This window comes from Prionailurus bengalensis, chromosome B3 (assembly GCF_016509475.1).
Source record: "Prionailurus bengalensis isolate Pbe53 chromosome B3, Fcat_Pben_1.1_paternal_pri, whole genome shotgun sequence".
In the NCBI taxonomy this organism is placed as follows: domain Eukaryota; kingdom Metazoa; phylum Chordata; class Mammalia; order Carnivora; family Felidae; genus Prionailurus; species Prionailurus bengalensis.
In genome coordinates this window covers 114,142,795-114,159,898 of record NC_057355.1, presented here as the reverse complement: position 1 = coordinate 114,159,898, position 17,104 = coordinate 114,142,795, and the positions used below count along the sequence as shown (strand labels likewise).

Below are 17,104 nucleotides of genomic sequence, written 5' to 3'. Positions count from 1 at the left end.
CATTGCAAAATATAAATGTATCAGATTAACATGTGGTGTACCTTAAATTATATAATGTTATATGTCAAATATACTTCAATTAAAAATTAATTAATTAAGGGGCACCTGGGTGGCTCAGTAGGTTAAGCATCTGACTTCGGCTCAGGTCATGATCTCACAGTTCATGAGTTCGAGCCCGGTGTCAGGCTCTGTGCTGACAGCTCAGAGCCTGGAGCCTGCTTTGGATCCTGTGTCTCCACGTCTCTCTGCCCCTCCCCTGTTTGTGCTCTCTCTCTCTCTCAAAAATAAATAAAAATATTTTTAAAAATCAAAACAAAATTAATTAACACCTAGAAAAAACAAAGTTTACCTTCTCTAACTCTCCCTCTCTAACTCCTGCCCTAGCGGACACAGACCTCTGAGATGAGGTTAGGTCTCCAGGACTCACCTTGTCAGCCAGCAGCTCCCTGATCTTGCTGGCCTGCAGGCGGAACCGGAAGAGCTGGGTTTCCAAGGCCAGGCAGCGCTTCTGCCAGTCTACGCTGGCTCGGGTCTCCACCTTGAGTTCTGCCATGATGGAATCCACTTCTGGCTACTCCAGGGAGCCCTGAGAACCAGCACACAGCAAGAGGAGAAGATCAAGAAGTGTGTGAGGAGGAGGGTAGAGAATACAGGGCTACGGGCTGTGAGTTAGTCATTGCTCTCCCTGTGTCCCATTGTCACCTTTCTTAGCTCAATGTGTCCTGTTCCAACGTAAGTTAGCTGGGCAAACTCAAGAAATCACGAAATGTGAGAAACTGTAAGGAGAATTGGGCCTCATCTGTGTTTCATTCAATTATCCACTTAACAAATATGTATCCATTCAATAGACATTTATATGCCAGACACCCTTCTAGGCACTGGAGATGCAAAGGTAAATAAAAGAGGCCCCCTTATCTTTGAGTTTTCCAGGGAACTCAGTAAAATCTAAGAGAGAATGTAGTCACAATTGCTAATCAATATGCAGATAAATGGGAACAGGGAAATGGGGTAGACTATGGGAGAGGGATAAAGGGGGGACGATGTTTAGGGAAGGCTTAAAGTGAGTGACATTCATTTGAGATCATACAGCTAACTGGAGGCAGAACCCTGATTTCCAGTTTATTACTGATTCTACTACATCTATATAATGTTATTTATTTATGTATTTATTTACTTTTAACAAATCGTAATTCTGCATTCCTTCCTTCCTTGGATCCATCTATTCATTCTTTCTTTCAAGTAGGTTCCACACCCAGTGTGGGGCTTGAACTCACGACCCATAGATCAAGAGTTGCATGCTTCACCGACTGAACCAGCCAGGAACCCCCATTCAGAGATTTTTGATGAGAAAAAATGGAATGAAAATCCAAAGCTTTGCATGTCCTTGACAATTTCCTATTTAGTTGGGATTCTGTCAGTTGTCATTGAATCATCCTCCTCTGAAACAGATTCTCACTCTAAGTTCTAAAATATAAACCAAAAAAAATTGGTAGACATTTTGCTGTAACCTCTGGAGAATGCCACAAGTCCTTGGGAAACAATGATACAAATTCAGACACCTATAATATCGCCAGTCAGGGGAATTTATCCAGATGTCTCTTGGATAAATTTTAGAGAAGAGAACTGGTTGGGGATGAGAAAATGAAGCAGCATGTATGAGTATGCACGAGAGAGGACACAAACAGAGTGAACACAGGGGAGAGATAGGCTGGAAAACATACCTGCCATCAGAACTTTTAAAATCCTCCCTGCTACTAATAATTACACTTGGCCACCAGCATAAATTTGGTCTGTCCCAAACCATGACACATGATTACTCTAGTATTAGATGATTTTTAAGGAATGACTTATTTTTTTAGGTTGATAATATTTTTAAAATGTGATCTGTCAGAGATACATAAGACTTACAGGTGAAATGATATAATGTCTGGGGGTTGGCAGTGGTCTAGGAAGGAAATACATGAAATCAGATTTATCAAAATATTTCCAAGTTTTGAAGCTGGGTAATAGGTACATGGGAGTTCTTTATACTGGCCTTTTTACTTGAATATATGCCTAGAATTTTCTGTAACAAAACTTTATTTTTTTAAATCCCTTTTCCTTTCTTTTAAAAAAAAATTTTTTTTAACGTTTATTTATTTTTGAGACAGAAAGAGACAGAGCATGAACAGGGGAGGGGCAGAGAGAGAGGGAGACACAGAATCCGAAACAGGCTCCAGGCTCTGAGCTGTCAGCACAGAGCCCGATGCGGGGCTCGAATCCACGGACCGTGAGATCATGACCTGAGCCAAAGTCGGACGCTCAACCGACCAAGCCACCCAGGCGCCCCCCTTTTCCTTTCTTTAGGAGCCACATGCCTCAGAAAACCCAGTCACCTCCTGCCCTGTTGCCAAATACCGTCTTGGTGACCAGTGAGTCTGTCTTTAATGTGTTAACCACCAATACTGCTTCCCACCTCACATTTGACTTTTACATGGATCTTTCTCTCATACCACAAATAGCTATCATTTACTGGGTTCTCAGTGTATGCCAGGCAAGTGTGGCGTCTTTAATCCTCATGACAACACATAAGACAAGGTGTGGGCACTACTGTCTACACTCTCACATGAGGACACTGAGGAACTGAGAGGCTAAATAACTTATACAAAGAGTTCTAGAGCTAGTAAGTAGTGGGGCTGGAGTTCTCGTCCCAAAGTTCCTGCTCTTAGCAACTCTGCTGTTTACACATCCAGAAACTTAAAAGAATTCTGATCTCACAAAGAGTGAGCTGGATTGTTAAGAATGAGAGAAATATTTTACAGGACCTTTTAGGATCCTTGGCAGGATCCTTGGTAGGATATTAGGGTGAACCTGTATTCAAGAGTTTCCAGGGCATCCTGGTCTCAAACCATAACCTGACACCATAACCTTCATAAGCACAGACATTTATCCTATATCCAGACTTTTCATTTAAAAAACAGCGTCAGTAGACCTGCAGAGAAAGGCCCAACAATTAAACACTGATGAGTCTAGTGTCTGCATCTTTCGGTTCTGGGCTGCTCAGAACACTGAACGCATGACCTCAGCCCTGCTCTCCCGGAACTGTCATCCCAAACAATCCCAACATTGTGACCTCCCAGCAATCCCCACCTCAAAAGACTGGGACCGACTGGAACGGGGAGGAAGACAAAAGGCAAAAACAAAACATGACCTTCTCTGAGCTAAGATCACAGCTGAAAAGACAAAACAACCTTGTGGGGCCTCCAGAGAAGGCCAGAGGCTTCATGTTTGATTTGCTTTGTCCTTTAAGGGAGGGGGGGGGGTTGCTCTTCCTCGTATAAATAAAAAAAGTGGTAGATCTGAACATAGGACCTGAGTGTCTTGCAACCTAGCTTGGGGCTAAGCATTAGCAGTAAAAACACACAAGTAAAACCTAGGGAGAGGAGAAACTTAATTCTTTTGTGGCACCCTCTTATTGACTGTCAAACTACAGCTCAGATTCCAAGAGGACAGTGGAAAACCAATCATCAAAATCTCCAGGAGCTTGGAAATAAAACATATCATTGGCCTCTGCCTGGTCCTGATATCTGAAATTATCTCTAGACTGCAGGGAGTGCTTTCCCAATCAAGCATCTTATGACATCACACTTTTGAATAGATCAAGTGCTCTGCTTAAACCTCTCCCTGCCCTGGGCACGCTAATGTCAGGGGCGGGGGGTGGGGGGGTGGGGTGGCACGGAAAGAGTTGCGCTGGGCTTGTCTTAGCATGTGAGGAGAGCTACGGGGTTTCGAAAGGGAACTGGAGCAAGGTGCCTGCTGCCAAGCGCGTGGCCCAGAGGCTCTTCCGACAGAAGCAGGTGGTTGCCGCGGCAGCTAGAAAACATGAGGCAAAACATAAAAGCAAAATACCAGTACAGTGAACTTCACCTGCTTGGTCACCTTGTACTTATACCTCCCATAAAGACTTGCAAAGATGAGCAGAAATTAACTTAAAGAACAGTTTTTAACTTTCCAAAGCACTGTATAGGAGTTATTTCTCTCCTTATCCTCTCAATATCCCTGAGATGTAGGACAAGTGATACTATTCACAGTGAACAGATAGATGAGAAAACCCAGCGCATCCATGCCTTGAGACATAGAGCTAAGCAGTGTCAAAGCTGGGCCAAGAATGATCTCCCAGCATACAGAACATCCTCTTTCCGTGAAGATGCTTCAGTAGTGGTGGTGGAGTCTCATGCTACCCAGCTAGCCTAACAGATAGAACATTAATGGCAAAATAGGTGGGGAAATGAGAGAAGGGACAAAACCCAGCTCAACTGTTCTCTTTGTTTTTTAGTCTGGAAAGCTTCAAATATACACAAGAAGTAGGGAACAGTACAATAAATCCCCATGCACCCTCCCCCGAGCTACAATGGTTGACTCACGGCCACTCTTGTGAAATCCACTTCTCTTGATTCCTATTAGTGTCCAGCAGGCTACACTGCCCGGCAAGTGACCACACAGCCTTGACTCCTGCTTTGGAACTCCCTAAGTCCTCCAGCATCCTGGGCTGACACAGCCACAAGGCTGGAGCAGCATGCCTCAGAGGCAGGGGCTGCATGCAGGATGGGTGATGAAAAGGGGGCACAGGGAGTCCTTAGGTGACCTCAGACTTTGAGCCTGTATCAGAGAAAACACAGACTTGACCTGGGATGGCTCTGGAAGGTTTAGGGATTTGACCAAAAATTGACAAAATGCTGAGGTTAAATTTAATTCAACCAACTTTTGTGAAGTGATTTCTACGTGCAAGGTTGGGGACATAAAGATGAATTAAAGATCCCATGGCTTGTAGGGCTCAGGTCTACAGTCTGAATATCCTGGAACTTCCCTACAAAGAGGACCAGTCAATACAAGAACATAAAGGAAAGAGGCCAGAGGCCACTGCAGGAGGCTTCAGAAGGTAACAGGAACTCTGTTCTGGGTACAATTTCCACTGGGCTCTCCTGTGTCACCTCATTATGGTTCACTCTGAATGTGAGCACCTTTTGTGATTTCCACTTGCTAGTGGTAGGCTACCATCATCTTCTACAAGTGCTAGACTAGACTGACTACCTGCCCAACTATGGGAAAGGAAGAGCTTTGTGCCCCTTTTCTGGGGACAGAGCTGGGGGAGGGTGAGTGCATACAGGGGAATAGCTCTCTCTGACCGCACCATGTCATCTGATCAAGCCAACAATTTGTGTTTTACTCTTGGGTGCTGAGGCAGCACATTTCACAATGTTGGAAGAGACAGGAAAAGGTGAGCATGTTCCAGCCTTCGGGGATCTAAATACCAGAAAGGACTAGGACAATTACGAATAGCATCCTTTGAGAATAAAACCAGTAAAGGGAAACAGCAGAGTGTAGTACTTCCGATCCCCTCTCCTGGTGCCAAACAAGCCTGGGTTTGAGTACTGGCTCAGGCACTAATTAATCATGTGACCTTAAACCATTTGCCTAACTCTCTGAGCCTCAGCTCCATTTTGAAATTGAGAGCAGTAGGGGCCCCTGGGTGGCGTAGTCGGTTAAGCGTCCGACTTCAGCCAGGTCACGATCTCGCGGTCCGTGAGTTCGAGCCCCGCATCAGGCTCTGGGCTGATGGCTCGGAGCCTGGAGCCTGTTTCCGTTTCTGTGTCTCCCTCTCTCTCTGCCCCTCGCCCGTTCATGCTCTGTCTCTCTCTGTCCCAAAAATAAATAAACGTTGAAAAAAAAAAATTAAAAAAAAAAAAAAAGAAATTGAGAGCAGTAATATTTGAAAAGGAGGGCAATAATATTAGGTTGAATCATGGAATTATCAACATTTAACCATTTTTTGACCTTCAAAAAATGGCAATTTCATAGGCACACTAGGTCATATTTTTTTGAGAATTAAAGGAGATATCACAAAAGCCTGGCACACAGCACTCCATATTGATAGCTACTATCAACAAAGAAAAGGCAAACCAACAGTGCCTCGGCATACTAGGAGATGTGGCTCATACATGTGCTCACTACCAGATCTACCTCAGAGAGGTGAGGGGATTTTTAAAGATTATTTTACCACTTTTTTTTTTAAGTTTATGTATTTATCTTGAGAGAGATAGAGCCTGAGTGGGGGTGAGGGAGGAACAGTGAGAGTGAGACACACACAGAGAGAGAGAGAGAGAGAGAGAGAGAGAGAGAGAGAGAGACTCTCAAACAGGCTCCACACTCAGCACGGAGCCTGAGTCAGGGCTCAATCCCATGACCATGAGATCACGACTTGAGCCGGAATCAAGAGTTGGGTGCCTAACTGACTAAGCCACCCAGGTGCCCCTTTATCTCTTTATTTTTGAGTACTGAACAAAAGTGTATACGGTACAAAGTAAGGCTTCTTCCCACCTTGTCCCTCAGCCACAGTGTTATGGGGTTTTGTGTCTTCCAGAAATATCCAGTGTAGACACAAGCATTCTTATACATGTTGCATACACATACACAAACACAAATGGTAGCACACTCTACATGCTGTCCTTAACCTATAACTTAGAGATCTTCCTGTATCAACATACATACCCGCTCCGTCTTCCCTTCATTCTCTTTAACAGCTTTATTGTTTTCTACTGTGTAGCTATTACATGACTTAAGAGTCCCTTATTTTTTTTTATAAAGCTTTTTATAACTTTAAAAAATTATTTACTTATTTTGAGAGAGAGAAAGAGAGAGAACATGCACGAGAGCAGGGGAAGGGCAGAGAGAGAGAGAGAGGGAGAGAGAGAATCCCAACAGGCTCCACACCGTGAGTGTGGGGTTCGATCTCATGAACTGTGAGATCATAACCTGAGCCGAAATCAAGAGTTAGACGCTTAACTGACTGAGCCACCCAGGTGCCCCAAGAGTCCCTTACTAACACACATTTGGGTTGTTTGAAAACTTTTGCTAAAATAAACAATGCTGCAACAAATATATGTCATTTCATATACATAAGAGTATATCTGAAGGATAAAATCCCAGAAATGGAATTGTAGCGTTAAGTGAGAACACGTTTTTAAATGGCCAAATTGTCCAGATTGCCTTTCCGAGACTATTCTAATTCATACTCCAGCCAGCAATAAGTGCCTGTTTTCCCACGGAGGAGGTCAGTTTCGAATTCATTTTTGACAGAAAGGAGAGACGGCTCAACTGGGCTATCCAGAGAAGACTCAGCTGGGCTATCCAGAGAATGCCGGATGGTGGCTCAGCAGCCAGCCTGCTGTGAACTCACCCAGATCAGGACTGAGAAAATCCTCGCACCTTAACCTCAACATGTACAGCATCTATACAACACTCTTCAAACCAAAAGGGGCACAGAGTTCCCCACATGGAAACACAGCCTCACAGAGAGAAGGGAATAGTAAAGAGGAGTGCACAACGGGGGAGCAGAGTAGGAGGTACATGTTTCTTCCGGGGAGCTGGTGACTTCTGAGGAGGGCAGAAGGGGCCCCACATTTTCTCAACTCAGTTGTTAGTCTCAATGAGTCTGAGACCACAGGGGGTAGGTACCCTGTCATAACCCAGCTCTGAGCAGGCCTCCAAAGCAGTCTATGAGAGGGAAGGTAGCTGATAATGGACTACACCCCACCTTAGGAATTTAGGAGGCTTGGGTTTGAGTTTTGCCTTTTCCACTTTTTAGCTATATAACCTTGGGCAGATCACAATTTTTCTGAGACTGTTTCCTTCTTTATAAAATGGGGATAACAGTATGCAGAAACACTAGGTAACTGATGTTAGTTAAGTGACGTTACCACATGTAGAGTCTGGAACACAGAAGACAGTCCAAAAAGCCTGAGGAAAGAATCCACGACTTTTCCATTGAAATTGGTATTAAAATGATCTTTCAAGTGGAAACTGTACCAGGAACTAAGGTTCTGTCCAAAAGAGTTTATGAGATGGACTCACAGTAAAAGCTTACGGAGATGTCCTGGCAGGGAGGAAACCCACACGGGGCGGATTCTACTTCCAGGTGAGGGTCTTCACTGCCTCTGCTACCCCCATTAAGGCTTCCTGGTCCCTGGCGATAAAGTCACTACGGCTCCTAGGACACAAAGCTACTGCTGTCACTCGGTGCCCAACTTGTTTTCTTTTCTGCTTGGCTGACCTGCCTCTAGGAGTCTAGCCGGACCAACAGAATCCCTAAGAGAACTACCGAGAAACCACAGAGGAGATTACCTGAGACGAGGCGGGGAGGAGGGCGGGAGGCGGAAAGCGAGAGGGCAAGAGAGCGCTCGGCAACGCAGTGGGACGCCTGCAAGTGCGCCCGAGGGCCCTTCCCGGGGGCAACCGGCTCGAGCCGGTCCCAAACTCCCGCTCCTCCCGGGAAAGGCGACTCCTCGCCGCTTGGTGCGAGTCCCCCGAGTCCTACCACGGCTGCCAGCGCCCTCAGCGCCAGGCGGGGAGGCACCTGCTCTGGAATCGCCCTCCGGCAGGAGGGAGCCCTTCCTCTCCGCTCCGCCAAACACCTCCCCGCCAGCGCACACCGCCAAGCCCGTCCCTGCCTGCGAGGCGCGCGCGGCCGCTCACCTCCCGCCAGCTCGCGGACGCTCCCGCCGCCCACCCGGCACACGGGCGCCCTCCGCGCGCGTCCGCCGCTGACCTTGCGTCCTTCTAGCCCGAGTCCGCGGCGACCGCCGGGTCTCCGCTCCGCGGCAGCAGGGGTCGCGGTGGGCGGGGCGGGGGCCGGGCGGGGTGCCCGCGGGCTGGCCGCACAAAGCCAAGCCCGGCCTCGCGGCGCCCCATTCAGAGCCGCGCCGCGCCCCCTCCTCCCGGGCCGCTCCTTAAAGGCCGAGCGCCGGCGCGGCTCCTCGGGCGGCTCGCGGAGAGGCACAGGAAATGACCTCAGCAGGCTCCAGCCTCCCACCTCTCCGCGCCGCCCGGCTCGTCCCTGGGGCGGCGGGGTCTCCCGGCCCCCGCTCCGAGCTCTCCGCGGGGACCGCACCAGCCGCGGAGGGCGGCCGGGAGCCCCGGGAGCTGCTCAGCGCCCGGCCAGCTTGGGACCTTCGCAGGATGGGGCGCAAGACCAGACCTCACCCCCCAAAGGAGGTTCCAGCATTTGCTGGCAATCTGTGAGAACTGTAACGCCCGGATATTTAGAGCAGAAGTCCTTATTTCCAACAGGCTGTCCCACTGCCAGACCCAGGTTATGATTTCTAATTTGGAAAAAAAAAAAAAAAAAAGTCACCGTGGCCCCGAGTGTACTTTGCTTGCTTATGTACGTTTGTCTATGCATTATTTATGTTAAAGGAGCAGGCCGAAGAGCCAGAAAGGCAAACCGGACGCTGCCTGCTGGGCAGCTAGAGCAGTCTTCATACCCTCGTTCTACAAGGGCTTGCAGTCCCTTAGCGCACCGGTACAGTCCTACACTCAGAGGGGATTGGCACACTCGACTTTTTTGGTTAGGCGGGTTTGGGGTAAAGAAGATGAATATGGAGACTATAGGAGGAAAGGAGGCACGTTTCAAACGGTTTTCTTGGCCAGTCCTGCAGGCTCTCTGTCCAGGCCTGAACCGAGGCAATCACCACCAGGACCCACTTCTGCAAAGGGGCTTGGAAAACTCACTCCGGGCCTTGATGAAGGATCCTCTGGCTCCACCCCAAGTTTGAATTTGAATCTCTGGAGGTGAGGCTGTCAGATTACCCAGCTAACAACCTCCCCAGGCAATTCTCCTGCACAACTTTGAGAGCCCAGATACTATAGAAAGCTGGTCCCAGTAGTAGTAGTTTAGGAGGCCAAGGGCAAAAGTTCAACTGGGCCAATGGGACTCCAGGGCTGAACTTGCAAATGGATTCATAGCTCCTGGGGATTGAGATAGGTCAACCCCAGACTGTGGGACACTGGCCTCTGCTATCCCTTCAACACTCAGGAAGATGCCTAAGGAAGCTCAAAAGCAAGTCTTCTGGAGTTTGTTAAGGATGATTCATTGGTTCATTCATGCTTTCATTCACCTTCATGAACATTAGATTTCAAATAATATAAAAGGGCTAACAATGAAAAATGTCTACCTCCCACCCTGCCCTGTCCCCCAGATCACTCCTCCCCAAACACAGAATTTCCTTTCAAGATATTTTATCTATAAAGCATTCATAAATACATATGCATTCATACGTTTGTATATATATACGGTTGACCCTTGAACAGCATTGATACCAACTGCACAGGTCCACTTATACATGGATCTTATTCAATAAATATATTGCAAATGTTTTTTGGAGATTTGCAACAATTTCAAAAAACTTGCAGATGAGCCACATGCCTAGAAATACCAAAAAAAAAAAAAAAGTATTATTGGAAGAATATGGTATTTAATACATATAATGTACAAACTATGTGTTAATCAACTGTTTTTGTTATCAGTAAGGTTTCCAGTCAACAGTGGGCTACTAATTAAGTTTTTGGGGAGTCAAAAGTTATACTCAGATTTTCTTTTTAATTTTTTAAGTTTATTCATTTATTTTGAGAGGAAGAGAAAGAGAATGTGTGTGAGCCAGCAGGGGAGGGGCAGAGAGAGAGGGAGAGACAGAATCCTAAGCAGGCTCTGCAGAGTCAGCACAGAGCCCTGTGGGGGGCTTGAACTCATGAACTGTGAGATCATGACCTGAGCTAGAACCGAGAGTCGGACGGACACTCAACCAACTGAGCCAGCCAGTATAGGCAACCCTATACTCAGATTTTTTACTGCATAGAGGTTGGTGCTCCTAATCTTGGCATTGTTCAAAGGTCAACTATATATATGGTCGTATATATGTATTCATATCCCCTTTCAACACTAAGGAAACATCCCTTGCTTTTTTTTCCCTCTTGACATTACCATTTGTTGACTCTTGTTGACTCATCAGCACACTTAGAGATGCTTTATTTTTTTAGGGGTCCCCTAGTGTTCCTAATGATGGATATTTAGGATGTTTCCAATCTTTGGAAATGCTTTGCTACAGTGAATATCTATGTGCATACTTCTTGGTCCACATTTATGACTATCTTTATGGTTTAATATTTAGAAGTGGAATTGCTGGCTCTACACACAATATGAATTTTAAATTTCATTAGATGCAACCAAATCACCCTCAAAGGAGGCTGCACCACCAACCTATACTTCTTTCAGTGTGTTTTGAGTGCCCCTTTGTTCCCTCCCACCACACCAGTCAAGTGATTTATCACGAACTACAAAGCTTTTAAAAAGGGAGGATTAAATGAGTTCATATGCATGGATGATTTTAAAACACTGCTAGCACACAGGAAGGTTCAAGAAAGTGTTAGCCTTTGGTCTCCCAACCACACTCCTCCCTGTGACCTCTTCTTTCCTTTGGGCTCTGTTTCAATACCAGCTCTGTAAACTTGAGCAAGTTCCTTAGCCTCTCTGGGACTCGGTTTCCTTTTCTCTAATATGCATGATCTCTCTCTCTGGAGTTGGTTTGAGGATTAAATCAGATAATAGAGTTACATAGATTTTGGAATACAATCATTGTTCAATAAGTGATAGCTATCCTTCCCTCAAACTTTCCCCCCAGCTTTTATTTTGAAAATTTCAAACTGACAGAAGGTGCAAAAAATAGTGCATCAAACACCCATATACTTTTTGCCATGTTTACTTTCTGTCTTTACACATATATAATATATATTATAATATATTACATTATATATTGGTGCTATTTAAGTTATATATTATATATATTATATATTTCATATTTCTAATATATTATATATTACATATATTATAATATATAAATTTTCCCCTAAACCATTTGAGAGTTGTGCACATCATGACCTTTTACCCCTGAATATTTCAACATGTACCTTCCCAAGAACAAGGATGTTCTCCTAATATTATCACACTTAGGAAACTTATTAATACAATACTATCATCTACCATACAGACCATATTAAAATTTCCCCAATTGTCCCAACAATGTCCTTTATAGCTGAGTTTTATAGCTCTTCTATTTATTATTATTAGTCCCTACCTAATACCAGAATGAATGGATGCCTAGAGAATAATTTCATCCCCTCCTCTGTCCCAGGGAGAGGGTGACTCCCACAATTCTAGAGCCTAGTATTCCTCAGCGGCTTCAGGTAATCAATAACCACGCTAGCAGGGAAAGTCACAGGCAGGGCAGAGTTTCCCATCTAATGCTAGGGATTGTCCCACCAGCCGTCTTGGCTGATGTCACCTCCTCTGCCTGGCTCCAGCCGCCCGATGCTGGTAGCCCAGGAAGATTCTGTCCACCTCCCCTCCAAACCCTGGCTGGGCTTCTGGTGTCTCCTCCACGTCCCCCATTGGCCTCCAATCAGCAGAGGCAGCTGTGAAAGCTTCAGTGAGGGAAACCTGGCTCCTCCGTCACCCTCAGCCACAGCCCTCCCCATGCCACCCCATCCCTAGATGAATTTCTATGAACCTCCAGGCTGGCCTACCCCTAACTTAACCCTGGAATTAAGGGTTGAGATGTCAAGACACTATCTTTTCCCCACAATCATTCTGTCTTTTTTTTTAATGTTTATTTTTGAGGGGGAAGGGGGGATAGGCAGAGAGAGAGAGAGGGAGACAGAGGATCTGAAGCCAACTCTTCCTTGAGAATGGAGAGCTGAGAGCTGAGAGCCCGATGTGGGGCTGGAACTCACGAACTATGAGATCATGACTTGAGCCAAAGTCGGTCGCTTAACCAACTGAGCCACCCAGGCGCCCCAACAATCTTTCTGTCTTAAGTCACCTTTTACGTAGCCTTCCATGGATCTGAGACTAACAGTCAAACTGGCCACTGATCACATCCAGACAGTAACATCAGCTGATGCTGATATTCTTCTCTCCCCCCCCCTTCTTCCCATTCATTTGTTCATTCATTCATGATAACTGACTTTTAGATTGTTCCAGGTACTCTATTAGATGCCCAACTATTAACTTGGATAAATCATTTCCTTGCTTCCTGCCTCAGTACGTCCTGTTGTAAACTGGGGAGGAAAAGGCAGGATTATGAGAGAATCATTACAGCAGAGGGGAATTTGCAAAACTGAAGTAAGGAAAAGCCATCTTGGGCACCATATTTGGTGTTGTAGTGGGAAGTAGAGGAGAACAGGAAGGCTGGTGGGAGCCTGCCTGAAAGTCTCCAAGGCCCCAGATCCCTCTACGGGTCCATGCAGAAGCGGCACTCATGACACTTAAAGCTCATTCCTGTTTGATATTAGTTTGTTATTATAGTGGCCTGACAGCAGACAGAGGAAGAAAGCCATCGTGTGCCCTGAGTGGAAGGCTCAGTTGGGCCATTGAAGCTGAGGATCTCCTTTTACTTTTCTGAGAAGAGGATGAGGCCTTGGTGGCCACTCACTGTGAACATGTCTGAACCAATTTGGTCCTCTGGCAATTGACAGGATCCTATACTCACGGCCCCTGGAGATGAGAGGTGACTGGAGACCATTCATCTCCTCTTCTATAACCTCTTACAGGTGGGATAGTAAAAATGGCCAAAATTCTGTCAATTATACAGACATCAGCAAGGAGGCGCAAAAATTTCTACAACTTGCTTCAAGGGAGTCAGGGAGTTGGCCTGGTCTGGTTTTTACACATTATTCATGTGAGGGCCCATATCCTCTTTCTGGCTAACTCCTTACTTTGGAAACCTCTAGCATACCTCAAGCACATTCAGCCTACTGGTGTAGGCTTTGATGCCATTTGAAGTGCTTATGTAATCACCCTCTAGACTACAAATTCCTGATTAGAATACTTTCGATGCTAACTAACCACTCCAGGGGGTAGAGAAGATCGGTGTATATACAGACACACCATGTGGTTTGACATCATCAGTTTAAGTCCCATCTTTACCACATCTGTGCTGATGTAACCTTGCAGCGGGTGCTTAATTCCTCATTGGTAAAGTGGTATAACATCTCTTGCCCCATAGGGTTGTTGGAAGGGTTAAATGAGATAGTATTGTGTCTGGCATGTAGCAAATTCTGTATAAAAGGTAGCTTTTGTTATTCATTCTTTGAACAAATATTTGCTAGAGGTATAATGTTTATGAGATACTCTCCCAGGTTGCTAATATGTACTGTACTAGGTCAAGAGGTGGTGATATCTCAAGGAGTTCTCTTTGTTGCAAGATTGCAATAGATAAGAAACATGGTTTGAGAGAAGGAATAACTCTAGGAGAACTAGCAAAATGTTTGACAATTCATCTTCCCATGTCCTGGGCTTTCTAGAGATCCCACTTCTCAACACCACTTGTTTTCTCTGAGTGGGGATCTGGACTCCAAAGAAGCCCTACCTGCTTCACTGAAACTCTCCCAAATCAACCACCCTGTCTTCTGCCTTCAGGGCCTTGTTCTCAGTTGTTTTTGTTAGGAGACTAAAGGGGAAAAGGGAGGGAGAGGAGAAGGGGGAGGGACCTCAGAGTCCCAGGATCCCGGGGGCTGGTCCTTGTCCAACCTTCTACCTCAGGAGCCAGGGGCAGAGGTTGGCAACTCTTGGGTTACGAAGAAGTCAGGAGGCGATTCTACTGCTGAATCTCTGGGAGCAGCTAGAGCAACCAGGGGCTGGGTCAGAAAGGCTCAGGGTCATTGTCCAATTCAGGTAGGAGAGCAGTGATCAGACATGCAGAGAGATGCAGGATAGGAAGGAAATGAGAGTCCAGAGGCAGAATTCTGTATTGTGTGTGTGTGTGTGTGTGTGTGTGTGTGTGTGTGTGTGTTGGATGGTGGGAGTGTCCTAACTTTGGGCATGGACTCTTCTTTCATTTATTCATTCAGTTACTCAAGAACAAATATTTACGGAGTAGTTACCATTTTTCAGGCACTGTGCGAGGAAACAAAGTGTGGCAAATGTGACCAATGAACTCAGGGCACAGACTTCAAAACCAGACATGCCTGTCATTGAATCCTGGGTCTTCCCAGTGGGGAGCATGGCAAAAGATCTATCCAGTCCAGCTGTGGGCTCCAGAGCCAGACACAGCCAGACAGAGCCGGGCAGAGAGCAGAGAAGAAGAGGTTCTTCATTTGTAAACAGGAATCAGTATTCTTTCCTTAGAGGGTAGTTGGAAAGATGGAGATAGGGTCTGCCCCAGTATCTGGCATATGCACCCAGTAAGTGTTACTGAATGGAGGTATAAAGGACTAGCAAGATGCCCAAAAGAGTAGGGACTTGGAAGCTCACAAAGAGCAATGGGTGGAAGGAAGGCCTGGTCAAGAAGGACTCCAATGAGAAGGAAGGCAGCGATTCCCCACCTGACCTTATATCAAAAAGCCCTGGGGCCACTGATTAAAAACATGGAACGAAGCCCTGAGCATTGAGATAAGCAAGCTCAGGGGTCTGTATTTTCATGATCCTTAGACCAATAGGGTGCCTGGAATTGACTGGTTTGTCATACACCATGTTCCAACATTCCAGTGATCTTCTTAGACAGCAACAACAGCCCCAGAGGGGAAGGCAGGGTAGAACTGATGTCATGACAACACATATCAATGCAAAAGGATCTGTCCAGCACAGCTGTGAGCTCACCAAGTGAGAGAGAGCCAGGCAGAGAGGGACTCAGTAGGATGAGGGTGGAGAGGGAAAAGAGGAGGTGGCAGGGAGGGGGAAAGGGAAGCTGAGTTGGGAGCTGATAGAGCTCAGGGAATGAGAACTGGGTAAATCCAGTCATCTAGGTGGGATTCTAGATCATTTTAGAACTTACAACATTAAGGTTTTAAACCAACCGTCTTATTTCTCCATGGGGGTAGAAGGGGATGGGCAGGGACCTTCAAGTAAGTGGCATTTCTCCAGAAGTCTAAGGAGCCCATGTGGGAAGAGACTCTGGGGTTCTAAGAAGCTGGGGGAACTCAGGCCAGTCAGGGAGCCTGTTGTAGCACCTTGGCCCCTTTTCTGCAGTATGTGTGTGGCAACTCTAGACATTTGAGTTCTCAAGGTGACATTGTGTTGGCTCTGGGGGATTCTACTTCCAGAGTTCAAATTCCAGCTCTGGCACTTAACTGAATACTGGCATATAGTAAGTACTCAGCAGATGCTGGCCATTATTATTATCCCTTCAGCTGATGACAGACCATGGGAGAGGTGTGGTGAGCTAGGGTTCTGCTTTCATCCATTCAGTACATGCGTGGTGAGTGTCCACTGTGGACCAGGAAGTAGGGGAGGGAGAGCATGGTGGAACAGGTGACTCAGTCTGGGCAAACTGGACTGTGGAGGGCCTCTTTGTGCCCCTCGACCTCCCCTCTGCTGACTGCGTCACTTGACTGGAAGAGGCTTGCAGTGTAGGGTGGAGAGCTATCTATGGCTGGGAGTTGGAGTCCTCTGTTTCAGAGACACATGCATTTCCCTGCAGGGCACCTTCCAGGCTGAGCGGTTGCTATAAGAGCATGCCAATAAGTGCCCCAGAATTCACAGAGATGGCAAGATGCAAAATACCTGAACAGAATGAGAAGACCTAACCATTTCAGCTCTTCCTCCCTCCTTCCCCCAAAGATTTAGTGTGAAACCAATTGGTGTGTTATCTGCTTTGATCAATTGAGCCTTCATCTGTGGTGCTCATGATCATTGTGCTCAGGCTCAGGGATTTTACGAGTGTCAGGTCTCATATCCTATTGGAAACCTTGTTTGCCAGCTCCTCTTTATTTTATTTTTTTATATATATAATATGAAATTTATTGACCAATTGGTTTCCATACAACACCCAGTGCTCATCCCAAAAGGTGCCCTCCTCAATACCCATCACCCACCCTCCCCTCCCTCCCACCCCCCATCAACCCTCAGTTTGTTCTCAGTTTTTAACAGTCTCTTATGCTTTGGCTCTCTCCCACTCTAACCTCTTTTTTTTTTTTTCCTTCCCCTCCCCCATGGATTCCTGTTAAGTTTCTCAGGATCCACATAAGAGTGAAACCATATGGTATCTGTCTTTCTCTGTATGGCTTATTTCACTTAGCATCACACTCTCCAGTTCCATCCACGTTGCTACAAAAGGCCATATTTCATTTTTTCTCATTGCCACATAATATTCCATTGTGTATATAAACCACAATTTCTTTATCCATTCATCAGTTGATGGACATTTAGGCTCTTTCCATAATTTGGCTATTGTTGAGAGTGCTGCTATGAACATTGGGGTACAAGTGGCCCTATGCATCAGTACTCCTGTATCCCTTG

The 17,104-nt window shown here is 46.1% G+C and overlaps 1 protein-coding gene across 7 annotated transcripts in view; it reads right to left on the bottom strand.

Moving 5' to 3' along the window:
- PLEKHH1 (pleckstrin homology, MyTH4 and FERM domain containing H1) overlaps positions 1 to 8,769 on the bottom strand; it is a 54,078-nt gene extending 45,309 nt beyond the window's left edge. For 2 of the 7 annotated variants that reach the window (XM_043556427.1, XM_043556431.1), the window contains exons 1-2: positions 8,585 to 8,769; positions 428 to 586 (exon numbers count right to left, since the gene is read on the bottom strand). In XM_043556427.1, coding sequence (XP_043412362.1) covers positions 428 to 553 — 126 coding nt within the window. In that variant the 5' untranslated portion in view covers positions 554 to 586; positions 8,585 to 8,769. Of the gene's footprint in view, positions 1 to 427; positions 587 to 8,511 lie in introns of all 7 variants that reach the window. The other 5 variants (XM_043556425.1, XM_043556429.1, XM_043556426.1 and 2 more) reach the window with 4 other exon arrangements.
- Between the last annotated feature and the right edge of the window lie 8,335 nt (positions 8,770 to 17,104).